The sequence below is a fragment of the Drosophila gunungcola genome (genome assembly GCF_025200985.1).
Source record: "Drosophila gunungcola strain Sukarami chromosome 2R unlocalized genomic scaffold, Dgunungcola_SK_2 000004F, whole genome shotgun sequence".
In the NCBI taxonomy this organism is placed as follows: domain Eukaryota; kingdom Metazoa; phylum Arthropoda; class Insecta; order Diptera; family Drosophilidae; genus Drosophila; species Drosophila gunungcola.
This window is the reverse complement of record NW_026453167.1, coordinates 1,538,081-1,563,212: the sequence shown is the minus strand read 5'-3', so window position 1 is coordinate 1,563,212 and position 25,132 is coordinate 1,538,081. Positions and strand designations below refer to the sequence as shown.

General features: G+C 37.1%; 5 protein-coding genes and 1 long non-coding RNA gene across 17 annotated transcripts in view; 4 read left to right on the top strand and 2 right to left on the bottom strand.

The window, feature by feature from the left end:
- Positions 1 to 18,847, top strand: part of LOC128253713 (protein kinase C, brain isozyme) — a 28,588-nt gene extending 9,741 nt beyond the window's left edge. For 8 of the 12 annotated variants that reach the window (XM_052982325.1, XM_052982329.1, XM_052982324.1 and 5 more), the window contains 12 exons: positions 2,575 to 2,606; positions 2,677 to 2,756; positions 4,016 to 4,130; positions 14,845 to 14,973; positions 15,622 to 15,778; positions 16,042 to 16,390; positions 17,037 to 17,210; positions 17,267 to 17,358; positions 17,424 to 17,625; positions 17,956 to 18,144; positions 18,202 to 18,342; positions 18,410 to 18,847. In XM_052982325.1, coding sequence (XP_052838285.1) covers positions 2,575 to 2,606; positions 2,677 to 2,756; positions 4,016 to 4,130; positions 14,845 to 14,973; positions 15,622 to 15,778; positions 16,042 to 16,390; positions 17,037 to 17,210; positions 17,267 to 17,358; positions 17,424 to 17,625; positions 17,956 to 18,144; positions 18,202 to 18,342; positions 18,410 to 18,562 — 1,813 coding nt within the window. In that variant the 3' untranslated portion in view covers positions 18,563 to 18,847. Of the gene's footprint in view, positions 1 to 2,573; positions 2,607 to 2,676; positions 2,757 to 4,015; positions 4,131 to 8,882; positions 8,995 to 14,844; positions 14,974 to 15,621; positions 15,779 to 16,041; positions 16,391 to 17,036; positions 17,211 to 17,266; positions 17,359 to 17,423; positions 17,626 to 17,955; positions 18,145 to 18,201; positions 18,343 to 18,409 lie in introns of those variants that run through there. The other 4 variants (XM_052982331.1, XM_052982333.1, XM_052982334.1 and 1 more) reach the window with 3 other exon arrangements.
- On the top strand, positions 10,361 to 12,556 carry LOC128253718 (uncharacterized). Its single transcript, XR_008267481.1, has 4 exons — positions 10,361 to 10,484; positions 10,543 to 11,443; positions 11,501 to 12,237; positions 12,303 to 12,556. It is a non-coding gene; the product is annotated as an uncharacterized LOC128253718 (long non-coding RNA).
- LOC128253717 (uncharacterized) lies at positions 13,220 to 13,692 on the top strand. The gene is made up of 2 exons (XM_052982338.1): positions 13,220 to 13,457; positions 13,516 to 13,692. The coding sequence occupies exons 1-2, from the start codon at positions 13,313 to 13,315 to the stop codon at positions 13,608 to 13,610; spliced, it is 240 nt and encodes a 79-aa protein (XP_052838298.1). The 5' UTR covers positions 13,220 to 13,312; the 3' UTR covers positions 13,611 to 13,692.
- Positions 18,848 to 22,080: 3,233 nt separating the features above from the next.
- Positions 22,081 to 23,987, top strand: LOC128253715 (uncharacterized). The gene is made up of 3 exons (XM_052982336.1): positions 22,081 to 22,721; positions 22,785 to 22,962; positions 23,349 to 23,987. Exons 1-3 carry the CDS (start codon positions 22,087 to 22,089, stop codon positions 23,985 to 23,987), a joined length of 1,452 nt encoding a protein of 483 aa, XP_052838296.1. The 5' UTR covers positions 22,081 to 22,086.
- LOC128253716 (uncharacterized) lies at positions 23,935 to 24,356 on the bottom strand. The gene has a single exon (XM_052982337.1). The coding sequence runs from the start codon at positions 24,336 to 24,338 to the stop codon at positions 24,030 to 24,032; it is 309 nt and encodes a 102-aa protein (XP_052838297.1). The 5' UTR covers positions 24,339 to 24,356; the 3' UTR covers positions 23,935 to 24,029.
- Positions 24,357 to 24,504: 148 nt separating this feature from the next.
- On the bottom strand, positions 24,505 to 25,131 carry LOC128253857 (V-type proton ATPase 16 kDa proteolipid subunit c). Its single transcript, XM_052982549.1, has one exon. It carries the CDS (start codon positions 25,004 to 25,006, stop codon positions 24,530 to 24,532), a length of 477 nt encoding a protein of 158 aa, XP_052838509.1. The 5' UTR covers positions 25,007 to 25,131; the 3' UTR covers positions 24,505 to 24,529.
- Between the last annotated feature and the right edge of the window lies 1 nt (position 25,132).

The following is a 25,132-nucleotide window of genomic DNA, read 5'->3' as shown; positions in this document are numbered from 1 at the left end:
AGATTTAATGCGATTTATACACTGCCAAATAAATGGTTAATGCATCCTTAATTACTACAATAAAAGCGATTTTTTTTAATATTTATTTGTTTGCTAAAAAAAATTAATTATTTTATTATTATTAAAGAGGTTACCAACAAAAAAAAAAAAACATTTGTGATTTTTAAAACTGTTTTTCGGATACAAATTAAAAAAATTTTTAACTATATTAAAATTGTTATGACTCTATAATTTCATAAATGAAATAAATCAGTTTTAGGATAGATATATATTTGCTTGAGATTCTAGGTTCTTTGGTACATTTTTTACAAGTGTTTCAAAATAGAGTAGTAAAGTGGCTTGAAAGGTTACAATATAGAGAATTTGCATATAACAAAGAAATAGTTAGAACTGTTGCTTTTTTATTGCCCCAAGATAAATAAGAATAAATTTTAAAAATATGTAAAATATAAAGAAAATTGTATACAACTTTAAACTAAATTGTAATATAACCCTTAAAGAAGTATAAAATTGACCATATTAATTTGTTCATAGTAATTGTAACATGAATTTTGGTAAACCGCAAACAAGAACTAATTAATTTGCACAAAGTCGGTTTATTTAGAAAACAATCTTCTCATAACAATCAACTAATTCCATTGAAATCTAATATTATAACAAAAGTTTGAATGCATTTTTTGCCGCTATGAGGGACTATGTTTTTCGTTTCATTAATTAACTTAAATTGCACACATTTTTAACTCCATCTCTCTGTGTCAGTTTTTTTTTTTTTTGGCGTTGTCGGAAAATATGCGCATAATTAAAAATGGAAATGCATAAAAAAGAATCCGTTGAATCATAATTGTGTGGGCGCAGGCGATGGGGATGAAGGCGAAACGGAATCATAGTAAAGTATAACCTGCAGGCGCGGGAAAATTGCTTTTTCACTTCATTTGATGGGCAAACAAAAACGGGAAATAGCCGAGGGAAAGTAGCGAAAAACAGTGAAAAGCCAGTAACAGACAACCTGGTCAGACAAAAGAATTAAAATTAAATCGGTAGTGGGAAATGGGGAATGGGAAATGGAAAATGGAATTCGCTGGCTGCAGCAGAGAGGCAGCAAACAGAATTATGAAACGAGCCACAATTTCGCACTCGTTAGCAGCGATAACAAATCGCCCGATTTGTGTGAATTGTCCAAGTGGTTACGACCTAATCGGATCAACTTTGCTTTGGCTTAACGGACCGAACTTTGACCGGGTTTCGGGTCCGTTCGTGCTGAAACTTATTCAACTGCAGTTGCAAAAGTTGGCCCAACAGTTTCAACTTGCTCCTTCTATAATTTCTATATATATACTATATATATGAATTCTATACTATATAAGTATGCGTCGTTTTCCCACCGTGCATGTGAATAATTTGCCTTGTCCCAAATTGCAGCCAAATGGGCACACAGAAGGGGTTAAGGGATCGGTGCGGCGGTTTGTGGTCAAGTCATTTACGGCAGAGGGTTGTATTCCGGCTGGAAGCAGCTCACGTAACCCCCAGCCTTTGGGCCACACAACAGGTTCTGGCCATTAACCAGTAGCCCGGAATGAAGCCCTGAATGGCTTCAAGTTTTTAGTTGTTATAGGCAAATATCCAGGAAAGCGTTTGACACGTTCGTGGTCTTTAGTTCTATATTCTATTATTCGTTTTACACACACATAATTTTCAATTTAGGTATATACACACTTAGTATAAACTATGCAAACACTTTATAAACCATTTTGATTATAAGTCCAGATAGTGGATAAATTAGTATTATTATTGTCATAAACATTTTTAAAAAATTGATTAGAAATGATACCCGATTCGATGAAATTCCTTATTTTATTTGGTCTTGCTACTTGGCGTATCTTCTTGATAGGTTGGAATACAAGAAAAATCAAGAGATAAAGCAAAATGTTTCTATTTTATAACATAAATTTTGCATTACTTAATGGTAAAAACAAATTTGTTGACTAAATTATCAAAAAAGTACTGAAAATTTTTTTTCTTTGTGTATACCTAAAAGGCCTAAGCCTAGAACTAAATTTATTATAATATTATATTGATTGCTATTTGTTTCGAAATTGCACATTGACTTATCGAACATCGTAGTAAAAACTTGCGAATTTTGATTGGTCTTATATTGATTTAAACAGTAGGCCATCAAATAATTAAACAATTAGTAAACAGAGTATTTAGAAAAGTCAAGATAATATTAATTATTGCTTAATCTCTTGCAAAATTTACGAATCGAAATAATGTAGGTTAAGCCTTGTAGTTATTTGGTGTTACATATAAGTAGAGTAGTCACAATAGTAGCGAAACAAACAAGTTGAGATTTGAACAGGCCTTTTGGCGTGTGACCCTTGTAAATTCTCTGCTCGGTTTTCATATTGATTTATTTTAAACGGGCCCGCGGTGCTGGCAACTGTCTCTCCTCCCCCGAGTAGCATATTGATTAATAAAGAATTAAGTATTTATGCTAATTGATGTGTAATGGCAGAAAAAACTCGTCGACTATTGCAAATTGACCGTAACCACTTGCTTTCATTGTTTTGTTTGCAGGGGCTTCGGGAAGCAAGGATTCCAGTGCCAAGGTAAGGGATCTCCACGAGAACTTCGATTTCGTGCAGCGATTTGCGAATAATCCCCTTTCTCCGCCTGCAGTTTGCTCCTACGTGGTGCACAAGCGGTGCCACGAGTATGTCACCTTCATCTGCCCGGGCAAGGATAAGGGCATCGATTCGGTAAGTGCGCACCAACACATATGCTAAACAGGGTATACTACATATAGTGCATACAGATATGCAGGATAAGGCACCGACTGCATTTCCATGTGGGAGTGGGGTGGGAATGGGATGGGGGCTTTGGGATGGGGACTTATTTGCTTTGCTTTTAGTCTTTGTGGGCTCTGTCAAATTAAACTGTCATTTGGGTTTTCGGTTGTACCCAGTCCGTCCGTCCGTCCATCCATCCGTCGGTCCCCAAAGTCCCAGCTGTCATGTCCTCTCGTCCCGACTCGCCTGTCAACTTTGCTTTTCTTGGCTAAGCAGGCTGGGGCTAGAAATGCGACCGGGGTTTTCCTTTGCTGCTGGGTTATGGAAAATGTCATTTGAATTTTTCCTCACACAGCCAGTGCTCTACACTGGATATTTATGCAGGAAAACCACAAAACACGCAGAAATGTGACAGAAATCACTTTTATTAAAACATAATCTTAACATTGAAGTTAAGTTAGTAAACGTAGCCAATACGTCTTTAAAATTAATAATAATAAAGTCTAATTAACTTTATTGCCCCCATATATGACAGGAACCACTTTCACTAAAATAAATTCTTATAAAGCATTAAAATTTAGTTAGTAAAATATGCCCATTGCTCTTTAAAATAAATAGTACCAAAAAATAAATATTTATGACATAGCTTAACAAATTTTAACTTCTTTGTTGCCCGCCAAATAAGCTACTTGAATTTGTTTTTAAGTGTAATGCTGGGCTGTCCAAGGAGAAACGTTGTGATGGGGAGACAGGAAAATATGGCAGGAATATAGAGAAAAGAGTCTCAGATGGATTGGCTTTTAGGGCGAGACAGCTATGAAATGAAGTAGTTTTTTTTTGGGCATAAATTTCAGTTCCCCCCTCCCCCTTAAACTACGCACATGGAAAATGCAGAAAATAAAATACTTTAGAATAAAAGTCGTAGCAAACTCACACTAAACTTAAGTAGAGTTTGTCCTTTGTTATGTTTTCAGTGCGATAGTTAGACGCGAATTTGTTAATTTGTCATTGTGCTCTGTTGATTTACCATGAACCAAATTTGTACTTTGTATTCTTTTCCATGTGTGCATCCACCAAAATCAAACCAAAAACTCAATTCGCTGTCCAAATCACGCTGTCACGAAACCACGCACCAAAAAAAAAAAAAAAAAAAACAAAACCAAATGAATTCGCAATCGAAATTGAAATTGAAATTGTTGCAACCACAAAAAATATATACAATAATAAAGGACTCACCAAAAACTCAACACAATTTCGAGCCATTCACATACGCAGGACCCACGTTCTGCGATCATTGTGGTTCCCTGCTGTATGGCATTTACCACCAGGGTCTCAAATGCTCAGGTAACCCCAACCCCTAAGCTAGAAGCCTTTTGAACCTCTTACTCCCCAATAAGTATATTCCCTTCAGCTTCTACCTTCTATCTCTAACCACAAAAGTTATTCGCTTCTCTCTTTCACTTAACTTTTAATCCTTTTCCAAAAAAACAAAAAACCCTACTGTCAGTGTAAATAAGGATGATAATGTATGTGTGTGTGTGTGCCTGTATCTGTGTGGGAATTAAATTTTAAACGCAATTTGACCTGGTCAACAACATGGAGAAAGTTTCTTTTACAGGCCCTAAAAGTTAATTATTTAAATTGTTTTACCTACAAATATACAGCAGCAGATATATGTATACTATAAGCAGGCCGCACCTTTGTAAATATGTCGATACACCCAGCAAAAGGCTTTCCTTTTTTCGTACATTGTTTGCTTGCTCTTCACTTTCCCGTAACCGAACCACACTGAAAGTTTTCTCTGTGCGCCACGTTTAACCCACTTTTCCACCCACTTTCCCGCCTACTTTTCCCCCTCCCCTTTCAACCAATTCATTTGCATAATTATGCACATGCCAGGGATACTCCAAAGAGGACAATGCTTGTCATTTGTTTAAAAAATTTTTGTGCATCTGCCCTGTGATATAAATATAATTTTAATGTGTGTTTCGGCCCACTAACAAATTGCGGAAGTGTTTCAGATAAAAAGTTTTTTTAGGTCCTGCCTCGAGGTTGTTACATTTTAGGAAAAAATAAATGTGCTTAGTTCTTGATCCCTTTTATATTTGTGGGTTTGACGGACACTTTTTTGCTTTTCTTGCAAAGAAACATTTGTTTAAAATTTTGTAAAGCAAATTTGGTTTAGTTAAGTTTACTAAATATTATTTTTTGATTTTAGACTACATTCGCTGTAGTGGTGGAAATTGGGTTTTTATGTTGGCTAGTAGCATTACTTAATGGTTAAGTTAAGCTTACGTTTTGAGTAACTTACAGGGAGTAAACTTTAAGTATTCAAAATTTTTTATGAATCGCCTTTTCGATACTTATTTATATAAAATTACTTCATTTTATGTTATTTTTTCAAAAGAGGATTGGCTATTTTTTTTATATCAACACTTGTATTGGTACTACAAATAAATGTTCCATTTTTATGTTCTATTTAATTTAACTTATTTTATTTTTGTATTTTATTTTGTTTATTTTATTTTTGATGATGGTATAGTTTAAGTTTTTTGCATACAGAAATAGAAGTAGTTTCCTTAAAGAAGTGATGCTACCCCTTGAGCAGCTTCCAACCGACTTCTTGGCCTGGGCCTTAAGTATTATTTTGGCTGGCTGCTTGAGGAAACTGTAACTACTATAGAGCCCCAACCATGTGGTTTGTCAGTGATTCTGGCAATTAATTCACAGCCATGGCAACTGGCTTAATTAGAGCGAGTCAAGTGTAAACACCAAATGCAGAGGCAATAAGAGAGCATTCTCCGATTCGGAAACTCAAATGTCACCTCCATCTCTGCCGTCGAGTGTGATGCCATGGCAATGGCAACCCCGAATAAAATTGGCCCCTGCAAAATGCTTAACTCACTTAGCCTTTTCTCTTGGCCCTGTGTATGTATGTGAAATACAACCTGGCCCAATACGCTTAAATGTTATTATTGTGTCAGTGTAGCGTTTGGCTCTTTGTTGCCACCAACCTGTGCAACAAATCGGATCAAATTTATTGCGACAGGTGTAGGCAATCCAATTTTTGCCAAAGCTAGGCTTCACACCTGAGCAGAGTCGATTGGGATTTCTCAAAAATTTTTTGAATTTAATTTCAATTTGAAGCGGAAATTGAAAACAAATGCAGTTTAGGGCCATAAAATGCTATCAGATGGCGATATGACCACGTTTGGGAGTTCATATCATCTGGATTGTCGGAATAAATGACATGGCAATTTATATTTACCCACCACCACCACCACCCCATTTGTTATCGGGCATCAGCTGTTAATATGCCGGCAGTTATGTGGAAGTATACGAGTATATGTGTGCTGACTGGCGTTTTATATACCAAAAATTACACTGAATGGAGTAATGGGAGCTGCCATCCAGAGCTAGATGATGATGTTGATAGCGATATGGAAAAGTGGGGGCGGCTGGACTTTTTTTTTCCGGCGATATGGAAATATGGGCGGGGCACAAATTTGTTAGGTGACAGGCAGCGACGCAAAGAATGCTGTGATAAATTCGTGCTGCAAATATTTTTTGAAATTTTTCGCTCTGGCACGTGGCAAATAAGTAGGCGTCAAATGGGGGCGTGTTAGCCAAATGAAATTCTATCTGCGTGTGCTCGTGTCTGTGTGTGTGTGAGTTTGTGCGTGGGCCAAGAGATTTATTGGGAAACGTCTGAAGGGGGCTTTTATGTGGCAGATACTCAGATTCTGTGACGTAATGATAAGAATAGAGCACACCATTTCACACAGTCGTGCTTCAGTGGCCTGAACTTTTATGTTATGTTAGGGAAAATAAATTGGCTTAGTATAAACAAATTTCATTCAAATTGGTTAACAAAGTATAAGCTTTGTTCTTTTAAAAGGCTTTTTTTAAATTGACTTAGAAAAAAACAGTTTATAATAAAAACTCTTCAATTTTTCTTAAAAAAGTATTTTTTTGTTAAAATTAAGCTGTTACTTATAAGTAAATTTTACTTTAGAAATATATTGGTGTATATCTAGAAGATATTATCTACCCACTTCCGAATAGCAATAATCTAAATAAGTAAAGTCTCACGCTATTTTGAACCATTTCACTAAAAAAATAAGCTTTATAATTAAAAAAAAAATCTTTGACTTTTCTTTACTTTAGAAATCTATCTCTCCTTTTCCGAACATCAATTATTTTAGTTACTAAATTTTCACTATTAAAATTGGTTTACAAAGTAGAAGATTTGTTCTTATTTAAATCTTTTTGATTTACAACAAAAAATTCATTTGTAATAAAAACTCTACAGAACCCATGTTCTTAAATACATATTTTTTCTGCCAAGCTAGCTGGAACTTTAAGTCCAATTTTGCTTTTGGTAAATTTGGCTTCAATTCTATAGCAATTGAATAGCAATTTTTTTGGTAGCCAAAGTAAATTGTATTTAACTTCCACTGTACGGCCGAAATTTCGCAATGTCATGGGTCTCCGGCCTCGATTCGAGTGTCCGCACCTGTGGCTATCCAGGGTCCCTCAAAAGCGAGTCCAATTGGAAGCCGCACATACTATACACACACACACACACACACACACGTGTTTACCTTCAATGCGATTGCATTTTATCCAAATAAATCCCCCGCCAGCCCCACATAGACCACCGCCTACCCTCGCGGCCTTGAGCATGCCCGCCAAAGTATGCAACAACTTTTTTTTTTTGCTGTGCCCCTGCCAAGGTCGTTTGTGTGTCTGAGTGTGCGTGTGAGCGTGTATGTGTCTGTTTGCCTTCTGCTGGTGTTTGTCTTTTGGTAGCAAAAGGATATTAATGGCTGAGCAGCTGTTGAACCTTGGCAGAGACAAACAACAAATTGCTGAAGCTCCCAAAAAAAATGGGGTATATAGGGGAACTACTCAGTGGATGCTCATGCTGGCGCATAATGCTATCAAATGTCCTTGCCTGCGGCACCACCCATCCACCCACCACCACCACCCACCGCAAACTGGCACAACAATCGACTGGGGGAAATGTTGCCATAAGAAAATAACCTCAAAGTTTTCAGCCAATGTCACGTGTGAGAGAGATTTTTTATTGTGTGAGTGTAAGAGCTCCTTGAAAAGGATTAGGCAGCAATTGTCTTTGCAACCTTCGCTGGTTACTTATGTTCAAAACCGTCCACTGGGTGTTTTATATATAATATATGTATGTATTCCTATATATGTGCAATGCATATACCCACTCATCACACTGCCACCATAAACCCTCTTCCATTTTCATTTGAATTCGCTGTTTGTGACATGTGATGGCCAACTTGCAACTCAATTAACGTCGCGTTTATTTCATTAGCACAAAAGCAAAGCTGTGTCGCTGGAAAACATCTGCATTTGGCAACCCAAAAAGATGCAGTTCGGGGTGCAAAAATGCTTTTAAAGCTTTTTCCGGGAGTTAATTAAATTAAAATTCAATCAGTATAAATAAACAAACTTTATAGTGTATTAACCCCTAAAACTAACAATTTCGAAAAATAAAAACCCATTTTATTCATTTAAAAATATGTTCTACTAAATTTGTCTTTAAACTTTTAAGTTCCATTGATCAAAACATTTGATAACCAAGTTTTTCAATAATTACTTCCAGTTTTTTAAAAACTGCTGCTATTCATTTGTATTACAATAACAACATTTTGTTATTTGATCCACAACAATTTAATCTTAAACCTTTTTAAATCCCATTTTTTCCTTTCCTTGCTATTCCTTATTTGAAAAGTTGTAGAAATTGTTGTAAATCAATTTTTATTTCCTGTAAATGGTATTTAAGTGTTAGGTTTCATTATCCCATGTTATTAAAAACAGTGTGCATACTTTCAAACCGAATAAATCATTTTCAGTAAAATCAACTTTTAGTTCCGTATTTGTGTGTCCTTTATCTCACGTTGTTTTGTAATCCTTTATGTTTATTTGCCACTGCACCTATGTAGCTATTACGAACACCTATACCTATGCCCAGCGTTAATTTTCCATTAGTTTTCTATTCCAATTCAAACTCAAATATGAAATCTGAAACCGAAATTGAAATCGTAATCGAAATCGGCGACTCAGGCGCATCAAATGCCCCACAAATGGCAGAATGTCACCTTCCTGTCGCCGACGTTCTGCGATCATTGTGGGTCTCTTTTGCACGGCATCACGCACAAGGGTCTGAAGTGTCGAGGTAAAGTCCCCCAAAAAGTACCCACCTTATTTAGTGTAGTATATAGTAAAGTGTCCCAACTCATTTGCATTTTTGGTGGCGGCGCTGCAGACTTTTTAGATTGTTGCAATTTACAATTAGCAGCGCTTTGTTCCCGCTCAAGTGTGCACTTGTCTTTGTGTTTGTGTTTGCCAGAGTGGATGTGTGTGCGTGAGTGTATGTGTGAATGTTTTGCACACTTGGGCGAGTTGTTTGTTGTTGCTTTTGTCACTGTCGCTGACAAGTTTCCGCCAGCTTTTCCCGCTTTTCCCCCCATTTTATTTGCCCTGCCAGCTGCCTCCTGCATTTGCTTTTCTTTTCAGTTTTCGTTTTCGTTGACATTCTTAAAAACTTGTTAATTTTCACGTTATTGCAAGTGCATGTCGAGTTTGCAAAGCCATTTAATAAATGTTTACTAATTTTAAAGGCCCAACAATATATTTACGTATTTGTAGACGTCATGTTTAGCGACTTAGCGTAGAACTTTCCCAGAAATTTGCCTTCGCCGAGGGGTATTAATATATAAAAATGTTTTGTGGCAAGGGTATCCCTTACCTTTTTGCCAAACAAATAATTTAATTACGCGCCATTGACCCCAACAAAAACATACAAAGACCACCAGAGCCGAAGCTAATGGAAATGTGAGAGTGTCCTTTGTGTATAAACATCCCATTGTGGTTTGTGCCTGTATTGTACTTGAAAAACATGAGAGATGAAATATTTCCAAAAAATTCAAGGTTGCAATAGCAGATAAAATTACTTGGTTAAATGTGTCACAATTGGCCATTAAATGCTATTTCAATTGGAGGATAAACTTAAATACTTTACAGTATGTAGACATTTGTCAATTAAGTTTCAGTCATTTTAAATATGTAATATATAATTGCGAATACTCTGAGTACCCTTGCAAAGAAGCTTAAACTAAGATTGCTGCCAAAGTAATTCAAAATTCCCTGATCTTGTCATGGGTTTTTATCTTTTAGCTAATCGATACTAATTTTTCATGCCTAGCAATAAAACGATATTTTGTTTAGAAAATTTCTCATTAGTTCCCTATATATGTGAATTTTTTATCGAGACTATTTGACAGAAATGGTTATTGTTACAAATAAAAGTAAATTGTAAAAAAAAAAATTAAAGACCTTGTGAAAGCTCTGCCGATATTTATATGTTATATATCGAAATGATTCGAAACTTGGCGGCAAAGGTCAAAAATAGTAATGGATGCCATTAAGTTATATTATAATACAATTATTCTTGGTCTAAATGGCTACATTCCAGTTTTTTAAAACCGCAGTTAACCAGAATAATCTAATTAGCATCATTTTGTATATATAACCCTGTTAAAAAACTGTGAATCAACTAGTCAACAATGATGATAAGTTTGTATTGGGTCTTTTTTGTCGCATTTGTTTTCGCTGAGATCGTTAGTCCCGTGCTGGGAGGGCTGCAAAAGAGAACTATTGGTGCACGTATGTAAACTACACCTCTTTGTTATATTCTACTGAAATAGTCTAATCAATATTTCAGGATGCGGAGCGGGTTGGTGTGTAACTAGGGCAAATCCTTGTCAAAATACATTTGATTACTGTTCAAACCGTAATGAGAAATGCTGCCTTTTCGCCGAATACCCCGGGAAAGTATAAAGCGGTTTGGTGAACTATATTTCAGTAGTTAATCCACGGGGCAGTTTCAGAAACTCGTTTCAAATAAGTATTGAAACTCTATTTCACAAACACTAATATTTTCTCACAATAAAAACGTTTGTCAGCCCTTTCATCAATTCCAAGTGTCTTTCAATGTATTTAGAAACCAAATATTAAAAGAGAAAAACCAATTTATTCTTTTCTGGTTTATAATCAACTTGATTGTTATTTTTCCTTTCTAAATAGCTACATTGCCATTCATTTAAAAACCACTCAAATTTAAACTGAGACTAATAAATTTGGCATTCCTCTAAATTTTTATCTATTCCAAAAAACCAATAGTCAAGTAGTTTGCAAGGGTGATTAGCTTCTTTTGGTTATTTTTGGTTTAAAGCGATCACTAACATATTATACTCAAAAATGCAGAATGCGAAACAGATCCTTGGTGTGTAGTGCATAGTCATCCCTATAAAAATAAAGGATATCATACGGGATAGCCTTAAACTCTTTTTGAAATGTATTTTGGAGTTCAATTTAATAAATGAAAGTGATTTATGTGCTTCATATTCGGCATTTTTTTTTCATAAAAAACAGCTTTCGACAGACTATTAAGATGATACGGTTATAAAGACTAATGAATTAAGAATGGTACTCAGCACACAGCCCTTTCGAAGAAGTGAAAATTAACTAGTCCCCAACTATGGTCGGTTGCTTCAAGGTCTTCTTGCTGGCAGTTTTCCTAGTCCTCAACATCGGCTTCGGCTGTTCCACTAAGTTAACTAGGAGTAAAAGCTTTACACATTTAAATTTTGATCATTTTTAAAATTAAATCAATATTTCAGCATGTGGAGAGGGAAGGTGTGTTTCTACCCTAAATGAATGCCCACAAATTCCAGGAAAATGTACAAGGAAAAGAGAAAAATGTTGCCGTGTAAGGAGGCATTTTGATTAGACAAGTGATTTAACACTTGACGAAATGACGAAAAATATTCGGCCCTATTATTTTGTTTCTTTTTTATCAAGAAATGCGTCTGCTGAGTATTGCTTTAGTACAATCAGCATTGCATTTAGTTTCCTTATTTATTAAAACTGTCAGGTCAAAATGCATTATGAGAAAGCAAGTGATAAAACACTAGACGACAAATTGTCTGCCATATTCACAGATTTAATACTGAACTAAATCAATAATTCAATTATTCAAATGCACATTAATATAAATATTAAATAACCGGAACAAGGAATTTGTATTCTTCTGTAGATTTACGGTGCTACTAATGTTGTAGCATTTTAATAACTAATTGTTTACAATTAGAAACCCAAAATATGGCAAAGAAAAGTAAACGTGGCCATAGTGTTAGAGCGATTATAGCCTGTAGATTATGGCTATATAGATAGAGATTAAATTTAATACCATGCTTTAAGCCAATTTGAACCCAAGAAAATACAATTTTCACGGCATATACAGTATAAAAGATGTCTGCACCAGCCAGTCAGTTAGCAAAGATGATCGGTTACTTGAAGCTCTTTTTGGTGGCAGCACTTCTGTCCTTGTTCCTTGATCCCACTTATGGACAAGCCCGTTAGTATAACTTGCACTTAAGCCAGGGTCCTGACGTCACTTACCTAGGTTAATCAATATTTTAGCGTGCGGTCAAGGTGGATATTGTGCCCAACTCAGCAACCCTTGCCCAATGATTCCCGGAAATTGCCCGGCTGGTCAGAAATGTTGCCGCGATAGGCGCAAGGGCCGAACTGCATAGATTCAAACTTTACACTTTGGAAAAGGAATAGAAATGTTCATAAAATGTACAAATAAATGATAGTTATTTTCCCACCAATAATGCAAATTTTAAAACAATAAGCTTTTTAATAGAATAACACAGGGAAAATCAACTTAACTTCTTTGTTTTTAAACCCTTGCAGAGGGTTATATAATTTTAGTCAGAAGCTTGCAACACAGTGTAGGATACATTTCCGACCTTATAAAGTATAAACATTCTTGATCAGCATAACTAGGAGAGTCGATCAAGCCATGTCCTTCCGTTTCTACGCAAACTAGTCTCTCAGTTTTAAAGCTATCTGCATGAAACTATCCCAAAAGTCTTCTTATTTAGGAACGAGCCGGATTGGATGACTATATCATACAGCTCCCATAGGATTAATCAAAAACATAAATGAAAAAATGATAACTTTGCTGTTTTTAATTTAAATTTTTAAGAAGTAGTAATGGTTCAATATTTCAGAACTGCGATTTTAATTTTATTAAAATAGGCCGGCTATAATATATAGTTCCCATGGGAAAAATTAAAATATATTTTTTTTTAATTTTTGCAAAAAACATTTTTGGACCTATGCTCAGAATAACGCTTAAAATTTTATCAAAACCAGAAAACGATATCATATAGCTACCATAGGATCGATTGAATTATTGAGACAAAATTCATCATAGCTTTAATATTTTTAAACATATACGCGTATAAATCTTTCTTCTTAAACATATACGCAAACAACTCAACTTATATATACATAACTTTCGGTTTTAAAAGAACTTTGACATTACTGTTTGAAGTTGTTGTGACAGTATTAATTAATACTCCATTTCTTGTGAAATTAGGCATTATACACTTGTCCATACTAAGTCAATTGCAATTATCATGCCACAAAAAGTATATGATTCTGAAGAAAATCACTTACAATCATTTTATTCATTGCATTTGTTAAGAATGGATGTCTGTTCAAAGGCTTTTCTGCTAATTACTCTACTGTCCTTGCTATATTGTGCAGGAGCCCCTAAACACCGTAAGTGTAAATTCGTTCAGAAATCGCGATCACTTATATAGACCTGAAAATTTTTTAGCGGATTGCGGTCCAGCTGGACGCTGCTACACTGTCAATGCGCTATTTGGAAGTTTTAGACAGACAAGATGTGTTCCTTGCAAAATGAAAACTTGATCTAATCATTTAACTAGTTTGGAATGCGATTTTTAACATTCGCTAAAGTAAACACCCAAAAATAAATTTTTTTTTTGCTTAATTCTTTTTCGCTTTTTAAATACAAATGGAAAATATTTTAATTAGACCAAACCAAACATGTTCATGTAGGTAGCCTAAAACAGTTTTTTAGAAGTTTGTCTATCCGAATTGGTTTTTATCTCTACCATGTATTTGACTCACACAATGTATACAAAAATAGTTTATGCAAATAAAGGAAGTGAACTTAAATACATTGGATTGAAATGATACTACACAAATTGAGGCCACATTATGAATACACACTCATATCTGTGGGTTTGTTTGCTTTTTTCCTGCAGGAAAACACATGTGTGTCTTTTTCTATGCTACGGCAAAGGAAAACCCTTTTTTAGTTTGCCTTTGTGTACACATTTTTGCACATTCTGTGCTGACCAACATGCCACAGGGCCAGCCCAACAAAACGTAACTTAAATATCACGCATACGCAGCGAGAGCTGAACATTACGTATACGCAACGTTCGCTTGAATGAAATTAAGACCTTGCCAAGGGTGGCGGGGAGGAACGAGAAAGTAATTTTACACTTCACCAAAGCGGAATGTTGCCAAGGGAAAATAGCCCCGAAAGGAAAAGTCGGGGAAAGCGGATATGTGAGAGGAAACTGAGGCAATCGGCACAAACAGGATGATGCCCATTGATGCTTGACGATGGCCGATGATGAGGGCAAAGTGCTTTAATTGAAAACAAAACGTATTTCATGAAAATGAATCGCAATTTGATTTTAGCAAATAATTTCCAATTGAACGCCACTTGCCACTTGTCAGAGTTAGAGTCACAAGTGTAGCTTCAATCGTGGAGAAGCAACAGTTTGTAAATTTCCGCTGGCAGTAAAATGGTCTGATGGGTGGTAAATTGGTTTGGGTTTTATTTACTGATTGGTTTTGCTAGGACCCATGCTACAGGGCAGATTAATCTGCTGCATTTTCATGGGAAAACCTTAGACACACGGTAAGTACATCACTCTTGTTCCGTGTGCGAGACTGTACCTCTCTGTGCGTGTGTGTGTGTGTGTGTGTGCTATGTCTCACATCAACTACCAACTCATGCCTAACAATCCCACTAACCAAACTCTATTAGCCAACCCTTACTTTTTCGCCTTCAGACTATTTAAAAGTGGAAATTAATCCTTATACTTTTTTAACATTTTTCAAAAAGCATGTGACATGAACGTACATGCACGCTGCAAGGAGAATGTGCCCAGTTTGTGCGGATGCGATCACACTGAGCGACGGGGTCGCATTTATCTGGAGATCAACGTCAAGGAGAATCTGCTTACTGTCCAGAGTAAGTGGCTACCAAGCCAAGCGGGAATACAAAATTAAGCCGCTTAAGTATTGTTACCAATTATGGCCCAGCGTTCTAAGTTTTTTATTTTGTTTCTGTGCGCAAGCCGCCTTCGGGGGCCGAAAGTGGGCGAAAAGTTTTCGGAATATATATGATAAAAAAAGGCAAGTGGAAAAGATATTATGCCTCGGGAAGCCGCAAAGTTTCCCAAGCAACGCGCTTAAAATGTTACACAGTCTTTGCGCCTTTGTATTTCTTTGCTGCCCTGCTCTGCTCTGTGTTCCGATTCGTTTCGTTTCCTGATGGAAACGAAAGTTGCAAGTCCTTTGGGCTCCTGGGAAAATTGCTTACGATTTGCATTAATTCATTATGCGCGCTTAAGGAAATTCTCTGTATATTCGTTCTCCTTCGTTAGCCGCAAGTGCCACATAATGAAGGCCAAACTAGAATGCAGTTTGCTGAACAAAGCAGCGCCACTGGATGGATGGATGGTTGCGTGTCCTCCAGGACACAATGCTTTGTTCATGCCCAGGAGCATATTTCACGTAATTTCCGTAGCTGCTTTGTGGCCGGGATGGGTTTTAATTGACTGCTTATGCCACCACAGCTGTTTAGCACCACCCCCATTGCATTGTCCTGTCTTTTTAGTCAAGGAGGGTCGCAATCTCATACCCATGGACCCAAACGGACTTAGCGATCCCTATGTGAAGGTGAAGCTAATTCCGGACGACAAGGATCAGTCCAAGAAGAAGACTCGCACCATCAAAGCTTGCCTGAATCCTGTCTGGAATGAGACACTCAGCTAGTAAGTATTTTGTTTAATATTTTATGGCAAATTAGATTAATTGAGAGGGTTTATTTTTTAATTAAGTATAAGATATTTATATGTGAGCGATTCTTTCTGAAACTTTTCTATTTTTCTTTACTTTGCTCGGAAAAAACTAAAATAAATAAAAATGCTCTTAAATTAGACAAGTAAACAAATATATACATATATCTTACCATTATGTTATAAGACCCTTTAGTTTAGATTCAGTAGTCCTTAAAATTTGAATTATGATGTTTTAGTGATCTGAAACCCGAGGACAAAGATCGACGCATCCTGATCGAGGTGTGGGACTGGGATCGCACCTCCCGCAATGACTTTATGGGCGCTCTGTCCTTTGGCATTTCGGAGATCATCAAGAACCCCACCAATGGCTGGTTTAAGCTGCTCACCCAGGACGAGGGCGAGTACTACAATGTGCCATGTGCGGATGACGAACAGGATCTACTCAAGCTCAAGCAGAAGCCGTCGCAGAAAAAACCGATGGTGATGCGCAGCGACACGAACACGCATACGTCATCCAAAAAGGACATGATCCGGGCCACGGACTTTAATTTTATCAAAGTTCTGGGCAAAGGATCGTTTGGCAAGGTGGGCACAAAAAGCAACAATTCAGTAAATTACAACTTTGTCATGTTACCTTTTGATTTTTTTATACCTGTTATTCGAAGAGATTTTTAAAATTGGTTGAGAAGTACGTAACATAAAGAATGTCATTATCTATCGACACAGCGAAAACTTATCCAAATCGAACTAATATTTTAGAAAATACATATTAGGGAAGTTTATGTCATGACGTCACATTTTTGACAAAATGAGGTGAAATATTGGAGAGAGCGGAATAGAGCAAAAGAACTGCACTCATGATTCAACTAAATAAGGTACTCTCAAGGGGGAATCTGATCTCTTCTTATTTTTGCCAGACCTTTGTCAAATCTTCGAAAGTAAAACGGTTATCTTTTTTTAGCGCTTGTCTCTCTGAGAGCAAAGAGAGAGGGCTGAAAAATGTAGAAGACCAGCTTATATAATTGCGTCATGCTCGCACTTCATTGTAGCCCCTGTTAGTTAGATGGCGCCACCTAAAACACAATTTGTTTTTATTTGTTTTGAAATTCATTCGCTGAGTACAGCATATTTTTTTCTTGCTTTTTAGCAACACTTTTAAATGAATGTACATATGTAAATCGTTTGTATTTAAACTTTATACAAAAAACATTAAATTAAACAATACTTTCAGGTCTTGTTGGCCGAACGCAAGGGCAGCGAGGAGTTGTATGCCATAAAGATACTCAAGAAGGATGTGATCATCCAGGACGACGACGTCGAGTGCACCATGATCGAGAAACGTGTCCTGGCGCTGGGTGAAAAGCCGCCCTTCCTTGTCCAACTGCACTCCTGCTTTCAGACAATGGTAAGTCAAGGCCGATATCAAGAAAAACAACAGATGCAGAACACCCCTCCTTCCAGGACCGTTTATTCTTTGTGATGGAGTACGTGAACGGTGGCGATTTGATGTTCCAAATCCAACAGTTTGGCAAGTTCAAGGAGCCGGTGGCAGTGTAAGAGTACCAAACTGTTTGACCTCGTTACCTTTGGTTATTTTTGTTTATCCGCCTTTCAATAGATTCTATGCCGCTGAAATAGCTGCCGGACTTTTCTTCCTACACACCAAGGGCATACTGTATCGGGACCTAAAGCTGGATAATGTTCTCTTGGATGCCGATGGGCATGTAAAGATTGCGGACTTTGGAATGTGCAAGGAGAACATTATGGGTGACAAGACCACAAAGACTTTTTGCGGTACCCCTGATTACATAGCTCCCGAGGTGGGTTTCAATACACTGATAAAAAAAATTGAATAGTTCAAATATATTTCACTATAGAATTCAAAATTGTATATAAAGTATTTAAATTAAATATTAAATCATAATATTAAGTACAGTGCATATTGATTTAAATGCAATATATATAATTTAAATATGGCTTAAGCTTAAATTAAATTTTCTGATAATAAAATCAATTCCCATAATAGTCAAATAACAAATTTTAATAAATTCATATTTAAAATAACTTAAGACCACAATGGATAAAAATCAAAGCGAAAATACAAATTTTAATTAAATTATTAAATCAGTTAAATATGTTTATTTTTACAGATCATTCTTTATCAACCCTATGGCAAATCGGTGGACTGGTGGGCCTATGGAGTCCTGCTCTATGAAATGTTAGTGGGTCAGCCACCCTTTGATGGCGAGGATGAGGAGGAGCTGTTCGCCGCCATAACCGATCACAATGTTTCCTATCCGAAGAGCCTGAGCAAGGAGGCCAAAGAGGCCTGCAAGGGCGTAGGTTTCTATCTTTGTTTATATGTGATCGATAATTATCTTTAAAATATTTTTTAGTTCCTAACCAAGCAGCCAAATAAGCGTTTGGGCTGTGGTTCCTCTGGCGAGGAGGATGTGCGTCTGCATCCCTTCTTTAGACGCATTGATTGGGAGAAAATAGAAAACCGCGAGGTGCAGCCACCATTTAAGCCGAAGATTGTAAGCAGAAATAAATAAATAAAATAAATATTTTAAGCAATTCTAAAAACCATTAATTACATTGCAGAAACACCGCAAGGATGTGTCCAACTTTGACAAGCAGTTCACATCAGAGAAAACAGACTTGACGCCCACGGACAAGGTGTTCATGATGAACCTGGATCAGTCGGAATTCGTTGGCTTCTCCTACATGAATCCCGAATATATTTTGAGCCCATAGATCCGATTTTATCCTATCTAGTTTCCAAGCTGCGAGTTGTGTCCCTTAAGTCTATTTTGATATTGATTACTGAAAAGACATTTTGTTAATCTTTGTTAAGTTTATCATATTCTGTTTTCGACAATTATGTGTATCTATATTTATAGAATTGTTAAGTTTTGAGTTATTTTTAAGTGCTAGCAACTGTGAAACAGAGCTTAAGTTGTGGAATATTCGAATACTGTTTAAGAGCACGTCCTCACTGGAAGCCAAAAAAGAAAGCAATAAAAATCAAATCATTTCAAATTCCTGATAGCCTATCACTCTGCGTAGAACTTTGATCAATTCTGTCCGATTTCAACAACATTTCCAAGAACATGTATTTTAGCAAGCTTTAGACATTTGCATTTTCCATTTGGAAGTTAACTTTTTAGCCAACATCTGAGTGTATTTGTAGCCAATTAATCGATTTAAGCGTTTAAAACAATATATTCCTCAGTAGAGAAGGGATGTGAGAAGCGTAGAAGTTTTGGGCCAGGTTCAAACGTCATTCGATTGTAGTGCTAGCCCCGGCATTATAATCAAATCGAAAACGCGTTTAGGTGAGTTCGCTAAAGAGAGAGAAAAAATCAAGGAGAACAACTCAAGTTCCCACTTTATTCAATACTTAAGCAGAAATATCATAGAACAAGTGTTTTTAAATTCCATTAAAATATATATATCAGTGTGCGTGTAAATTAATTTTACGTTTTATTTAAAAAGCATTGCAAACAAACGTATATATAGCACGTCTATATATATGGCTGGCATAGAGTCTCAATGTACCATAATTAACAAATTGCATAGCAATAAGTTAAGCTTAGACGATACTTAACACTAAAGCTGTAAAACTAATACTGTAAAACTGTGAAACTAAAACCTTTTGCTCCTAACCAAAGGAATAACTATGTTAGATTGTTCTTGAGTTGGAAACTTTAGTACCTTCACAGGAATCTAGCTGCTAACAACTACTGTTTAACCATGGGAAAGACAATCTACTATAAGCGTGTAAAACTATAGTCGTCGTATATAGCCTAGACCGATTTCCAAATTAGCGCCAGCCGAGCTAAGCTTTTGTGCCTCTCGTAGCTATCTTTCTCTCATAGAAGAAACCCCAAAACAATTCATGCCAAAGGAGGCTATAAGTATTTATAGGGAAAATACATAGTTATATGCGTCTGTCGAAAGGGGAACTTGTAGCCAAGCTAATTGCGTGGGGCACAGCAGAGTAATTATCATAATAATTTTACATGAATTGGTAAAGCTTAAAAGTAGTTTGAACTAGTAAATTCGATACATACTAAAATTAAATACTTATAAACTTAAATATATATATAAATAATTGTGTAACTCCGAACTTGAAGCATTTACAACGTTTAATTTAACTTTCCAATTTGAAATCAAAACGTAATCTAAGCCAAACAAGTAGATCAAATAACTCGATCCCGATGGATGATGAGTATGAGTACGATTCACAAAATGATGATTAGCACTTAACGTTCAACCCGAGAGAAAAACAAATTTGCTCGTATTTTTTAAAATTAACGTAATGCATAATTAAACATATATGTATCTATAGATGTATATGTGTGTCTGAATTACTTTAATGACTTTTATTGCAAAGGAAGCGATAAAACTTTTCAAGTCTGTTCAAAATATTGAAAATATTACAATTTGATGAAAATTAATTTTTATTATCGAACTATATACATATTGAAAATGCAAATTGGTAGGACTTTAACTTTAACTGCATACAGTTTTATTTAGAGTCGAAATTTTTACAAAACATATTTATGTAATTTTGATGATTTTCAAGGTAATTTTTTAAACCAAAGTCTCATACGTATGTATTTTAATTGCATATTAACCTAGTACAAAACAAATAGATACATTAATATATTTATAATTATGAAATATCGATGTGAATTACTTAACAGATATAATACCATACGATATCAGGCGAGAGAAAGCTGAAACTTCCAAACAAAAGTCTCGACAGAAACCCAAACTAAACTAAAGAAAACTATTTTTACGTCTGAATAATTCACCCACAACCTCTGAACAGTCGAATATATGTATACTAAATGCCTGGGCATATATGCATTCGCTATATACATTTACGAGTACACACACAACACACAGTCCCAGAACCCAACTGTATGTAATCTATAATTTATTGAGCCAATCCAAACAAAGAGACAAACTCAAATAAATCAAACAAACGGCTTTGGGCACATCACACACACAATACGAGTACCCAAAAGTAAATAAAAAATACTACTAAATATACATTTTAGTCTCTAAAAAGATGAATTCTTTGCCTATGGAATGCAGGGTACCATAGTTGACATGGTGATCCTTTTTGTGGGTTGACTGGGAATCTTACCTTGAATAAAATTTAATTGGGAAGACTTCAAAGTAAAAAAATGTAGTTAAGAAATTTGAAAAGGTTCTGTGGTAAATTTGGCCCACAACCAAAACAATGACCGCTTTGAACTTCTGATAGCCTTAGCTATCGATCACCATCATATCTTTGTAGATTAATTGTACAGTTTTGAAAAAACTGCTAACTGCCAACGACCTAAACTAACGATCCCAATCATTTTTTACTCTGAAAATCAATTTTTAACTAATGTAACCATCATTAAATTTGAAATTTTTTAGCTTGAAAAATAGTTTTAGCTTTGAATGCCAAGGAATGAAGAATTGTTCTACGAGATAACCCATTATCTTTGTAGATTAATTGTACAGTTTTGAAAAAACTGCTAACTGCCAACGACCTAAACTAACGATCCCAATCATTTTTTACTCTGAAAATCAATTTTTAACTAATGTAACCATCATTAAATTTGAAATTTTTTAGCTTGAAAAATAGTTTCAGCTTTGAATGCCAAGGAATGAAGAATTGTTCTACGAGATAACCCATTGGTGAATTGGTTTTATTTCTAGCTGAAAGCTCACAGGTTTGTTATTAAAGTTATGTTGATAATTGCAATATGTTGACCCAATCCATAAATGGCTTACAAAGTTTTTTTCCAAAACAAAAGTATTCCGTTTAAAAGGTATTTTGTGTCCAAATTTTGTATGGAGCAAAATTTTGTATTGCAGCAAACTTTTGTAAATATTTGTCTATAGACCCACAAAAGTATCCAGAATTCGATATTTATCCAAACCTGTTGATCATAAATTGCCAGCACCCGGCTAAGTATGCAACAAAAAAGAGAACGCTGGGATGTCGGGCCATATACCCTATACACAAAGAAGAGGGCCATATAGGAGTTCCGATAGAGGAGAGGGCGATCGGCTGAGCTAGAGGTCGATGTTGAGGTGGGTTTGCGTGGCGGCCTTATCATTGATTGCGTACAAATTAACATTTATGCGTCCGTTAGCGTTAGATAATCTTATCGTGAATTTGCAACAATTAGATAGACGTGTCCAGCAGTCGCCGCCAAATCCTGCTCTTCACCCAGTCAGTCACCCAGTCATTCAGCCAGTCAGCGAGCAACATGGCCAGTCATCGATTCGTTCCATCTGTCATGTACGCTGTGAATTTCACCAGGCCAGACTCCGGCTGGCCATTGGGCCAGGACCAGGAGGAGCACGAGTACTTGGAGCACAGCGACGAGTGCATCTTCCAGCGGAGTCAGCCCTCGGTGGCGCTCTTTGTGCTCTACGGACTGGCCGTTCCCACGCTATCCGCCTTTGGTCTCTGCACGAACTTCATCAATGCGATGGTCTTCATGAGGCCCAAGATGACGCCGTCGGCCTTCAGCTATTTGGCGGCCCTCTCCTGGATGGACTGCATCTCCTGCCTGCTCATCACGATGACCGCCCTGTCCAGGAGTTACTTCTACAACAGTCCCGCCTGGATCGCTTACGATTACCAGTGGCAAACGCCATTCTTCGGCATCAGTACTGGAGCAGCTAACCTAATCCTGGCCTGCCTCAGCCTGGATCGATTCACCTACCTCTCGAGCTTCAAAAGGAACAACGGTGCCCCTCGATTTTGTCGTCGCAGGGTGGCCCGCTGTATGATACTTGTGGCCATTGGCACATCCATAGTGGTCAACATGCCCTACTTCTTTGTCTTCTATGTGACCGACTCGGGAACCTGCCATGTCACCGACTTCTACTACTCCAAGTGAGTGTCAAGTGGAATTGGTTTAATCGGGAAATCTTCTCTAGTGTTATCATCAACCCACAGGTTTTACAAGGTGCAAAACTGGTTTACCTTTGCATTGCTAGCCCTTTTGCCAGCCATTTTTCTGTTCATCGGCAACACGGCCATTATAATTGCCTTCCGAAAATGGACGAAACAGAGCAGACTGTGTCAGTCCAGTGGAACCGCTGCCAATGGCCGCACCACCGCCAAGAGATATCAGGTATTTTATTCGATTTAATGGGTGCAGGTTTTTTCAGTGCGTTTAGATGTATAGTATACTTGTAGATGACCCTAATCAACAATACAAACAAAGCAGGCCATTTTTTGATTAACTAAACCTATAGCGGAGTTTAGCAAAAAAGGTATTTTTATTTTGTTCAAAATGTTAACAAATAAGTTAGTTAAAAATTCCATAACCTTACCGGTTTTGGATGTGCGTTATTAGATTTAAGTGGATAGTTTAGTATATATTGATGGCCCTAAAAACAACATGTTAACTTTCAACAAAGTAAAAAATATTATAAATATATAATATATTATATTTACACCTTGATTAACTAAAACATATGGCAGAATTTAGCAAACAATATTCCTTTTTTATTCCAGCACCAAATGAAGCTGACGATCAGCATTGTGATTGTGATAACACTGTACTTAATTGGCGAACTTCCCGCCCACATGACTTCCAGGAAGAGCTCCTTAAATCTTTTATTCGGCGGCGATGCCAACAAGGTGAATGAGTCCATCATGGAGCAGCTGGAGGTGATCTGCATTACGCTAAATGCCCTGCAATTATCCCTAAATATAGTGGTTTATGCGGTGATCAATCCTTCATTTATGCCGGAGTTTTTCCTGTGCCTCAAGGGAACCTCTGACGTGTGCTTTGGCTTGTGTTGTTTTCGGGCGCTGCGGAGGCTTTGGAGGCGATGCCAGGCAAGAAGACAGCAACAAGTGGCGGCGGAGGAACGCGTTGTCAGCAGTGTGAGTCCCCAGCATCTGCCGGTGGATGAAGCTCTGCCCTGCGGGTGCGAGAGTTGGGCCAGTGACTCCGGCTGCAGGATCAATGCCCATTGCAAAACGGCGGTGGGCACATTTACCCTGAAGGATGGCGAGCACGACGAGGAGGTTCATTGCCATCACGAGCCGGTGGTCTTCACCACCAGATCGAGCGCCTGCCTCCACACCAAAGACTCCGCTCCCGACGAGGATTCCATATTCAGCTCTAGCTTTATTATAATTACTTAAGTAACTATATTTCATAAACTTAATTAGATCTAAGCTAATAAATTATATGCGCATAGTGCTGTAGCGGTTTAAAAGACGGTTCCATATCTTGTTGGTGAATCCTCGAGCTGCCTTCTCATCGTCATTAAAAATCTTGTAGTATTGATGTCCGGGTGATATCTTGTGTATCACTATGTGCATCATTCCCTTGCCCTGCTTCTCGTCCGTATGCAGTTTTCGTCGCATTATAATTTGCTTTTTGGTGACATTCTCTAAGGTATCTGTTAAATTTGTAGTTGCGTTGTGTTGAGCATAAACTTGGATTAAAAATAAAACCATTAAAAGCAAGCAAACGAAATACTTGAGACACATCTTAGGGTAGAAGTGAATCCAAAGGAATCTCAATTCAAACTGAGAACCGCAGAGAAATTAAATTGAAGACCTTACAGTTGAGCAAATAGTTTGAAGTTTGATAAACGAAGAACAGACTTTTCGAAACCGGTTCCATTACATAAAAGACATGGAAGAAAAACGGGGATGCAACACTTTTATTGACATTTCAATCACTTGGTAAACAAGTATATGGCCACTATGAGACCGTACAGACCCAAGACCTCGGCAAATATCAATATGAGAATGACGGCCACAAAGAGTCTGGGCTGGTTGGCAGATGCCCGAACTCCAGCCTCCCCAATAACGCCAATAGCAATGCCAGCCGCCATCCCAGAGACACCCACGGCCAGTCCAGCGCTAAGGTTGAGGAATCCCTTGTAGGCGCTGTAGTGTCTGTTAAGCGATCCAGCCAGCAGGACCGCAATCACCAATCCATAAATGGCTATAATGCCGGCCATGACAACCGGAACGATCGCCTTCATAATCAGCTGCGGATGCTTGATGGCCATGGCAGATATTCCTACGGAGGCCTTAGCGGTTCCATACGCAGCTCCCAATGTGGAGAACACAATTGCCGATACAGCGCCCATCACGCAAAAGAAGGCGGCATAATGCGGTTGATCCAACGTGGGCTCAATGGTTATCATCTTTTATTCTAATGATTTAATTTTCGAAACAGAAAATTCACAGATCTAGTATTGCCGTAAAACACCTTTGAAGTTTTGAAGCAAGGCTGTTTGATTTGGGAACTATCCCAAAATTTAATGTAACAA

Coding starts and splice junctions, on each gene's coding strand:
- LOC128253717 (XM_052982338.1), top strand. CDS start 13,313: ATGCCACAAAAAGTATATGATTCTGAAGAAAATCACTTACAATCATTT. Junction 13,458..13,515: donor TGCAGGAGCCCCTAAACACC/GTAAGTGTAAAT, acceptor AAAATTTTTTAG/CGGATTGCGGTCCAGCTGGA.
- LOC128253715 (XM_052982336.1), top strand. CDS start 22,087: ATGGCCAGTCATCGATTCGTTCCATCTGTCATGTACGCTGTGAATTTC. Junction 22,722..22,784: donor ACCGACTTCTACTACTCCAA/GTGAGTGTCAAG, acceptor ATCAACCCACAG/GTTTTACAAGGTGCAAAACT. Junction 22,963..23,348: donor CCACCGCCAAGAGATATCAG/GTATTTTATTCG, acceptor TTTTTATTCCAG/CACCAAATGAAGCTGACGAT.
- LOC128253716 (XM_052982337.1), bottom strand. CDS start 24,338: ATGTGTCTCAAGTATTTCGTTTGCTTGCTTTTAATGGTTTTATTTTTA.
- LOC128253857 (XM_052982549.1), bottom strand. CDS start 25,006: ATGATAACCATTGAGCCCACGTTGGATCAACCGCATTATGCCGCCTTC.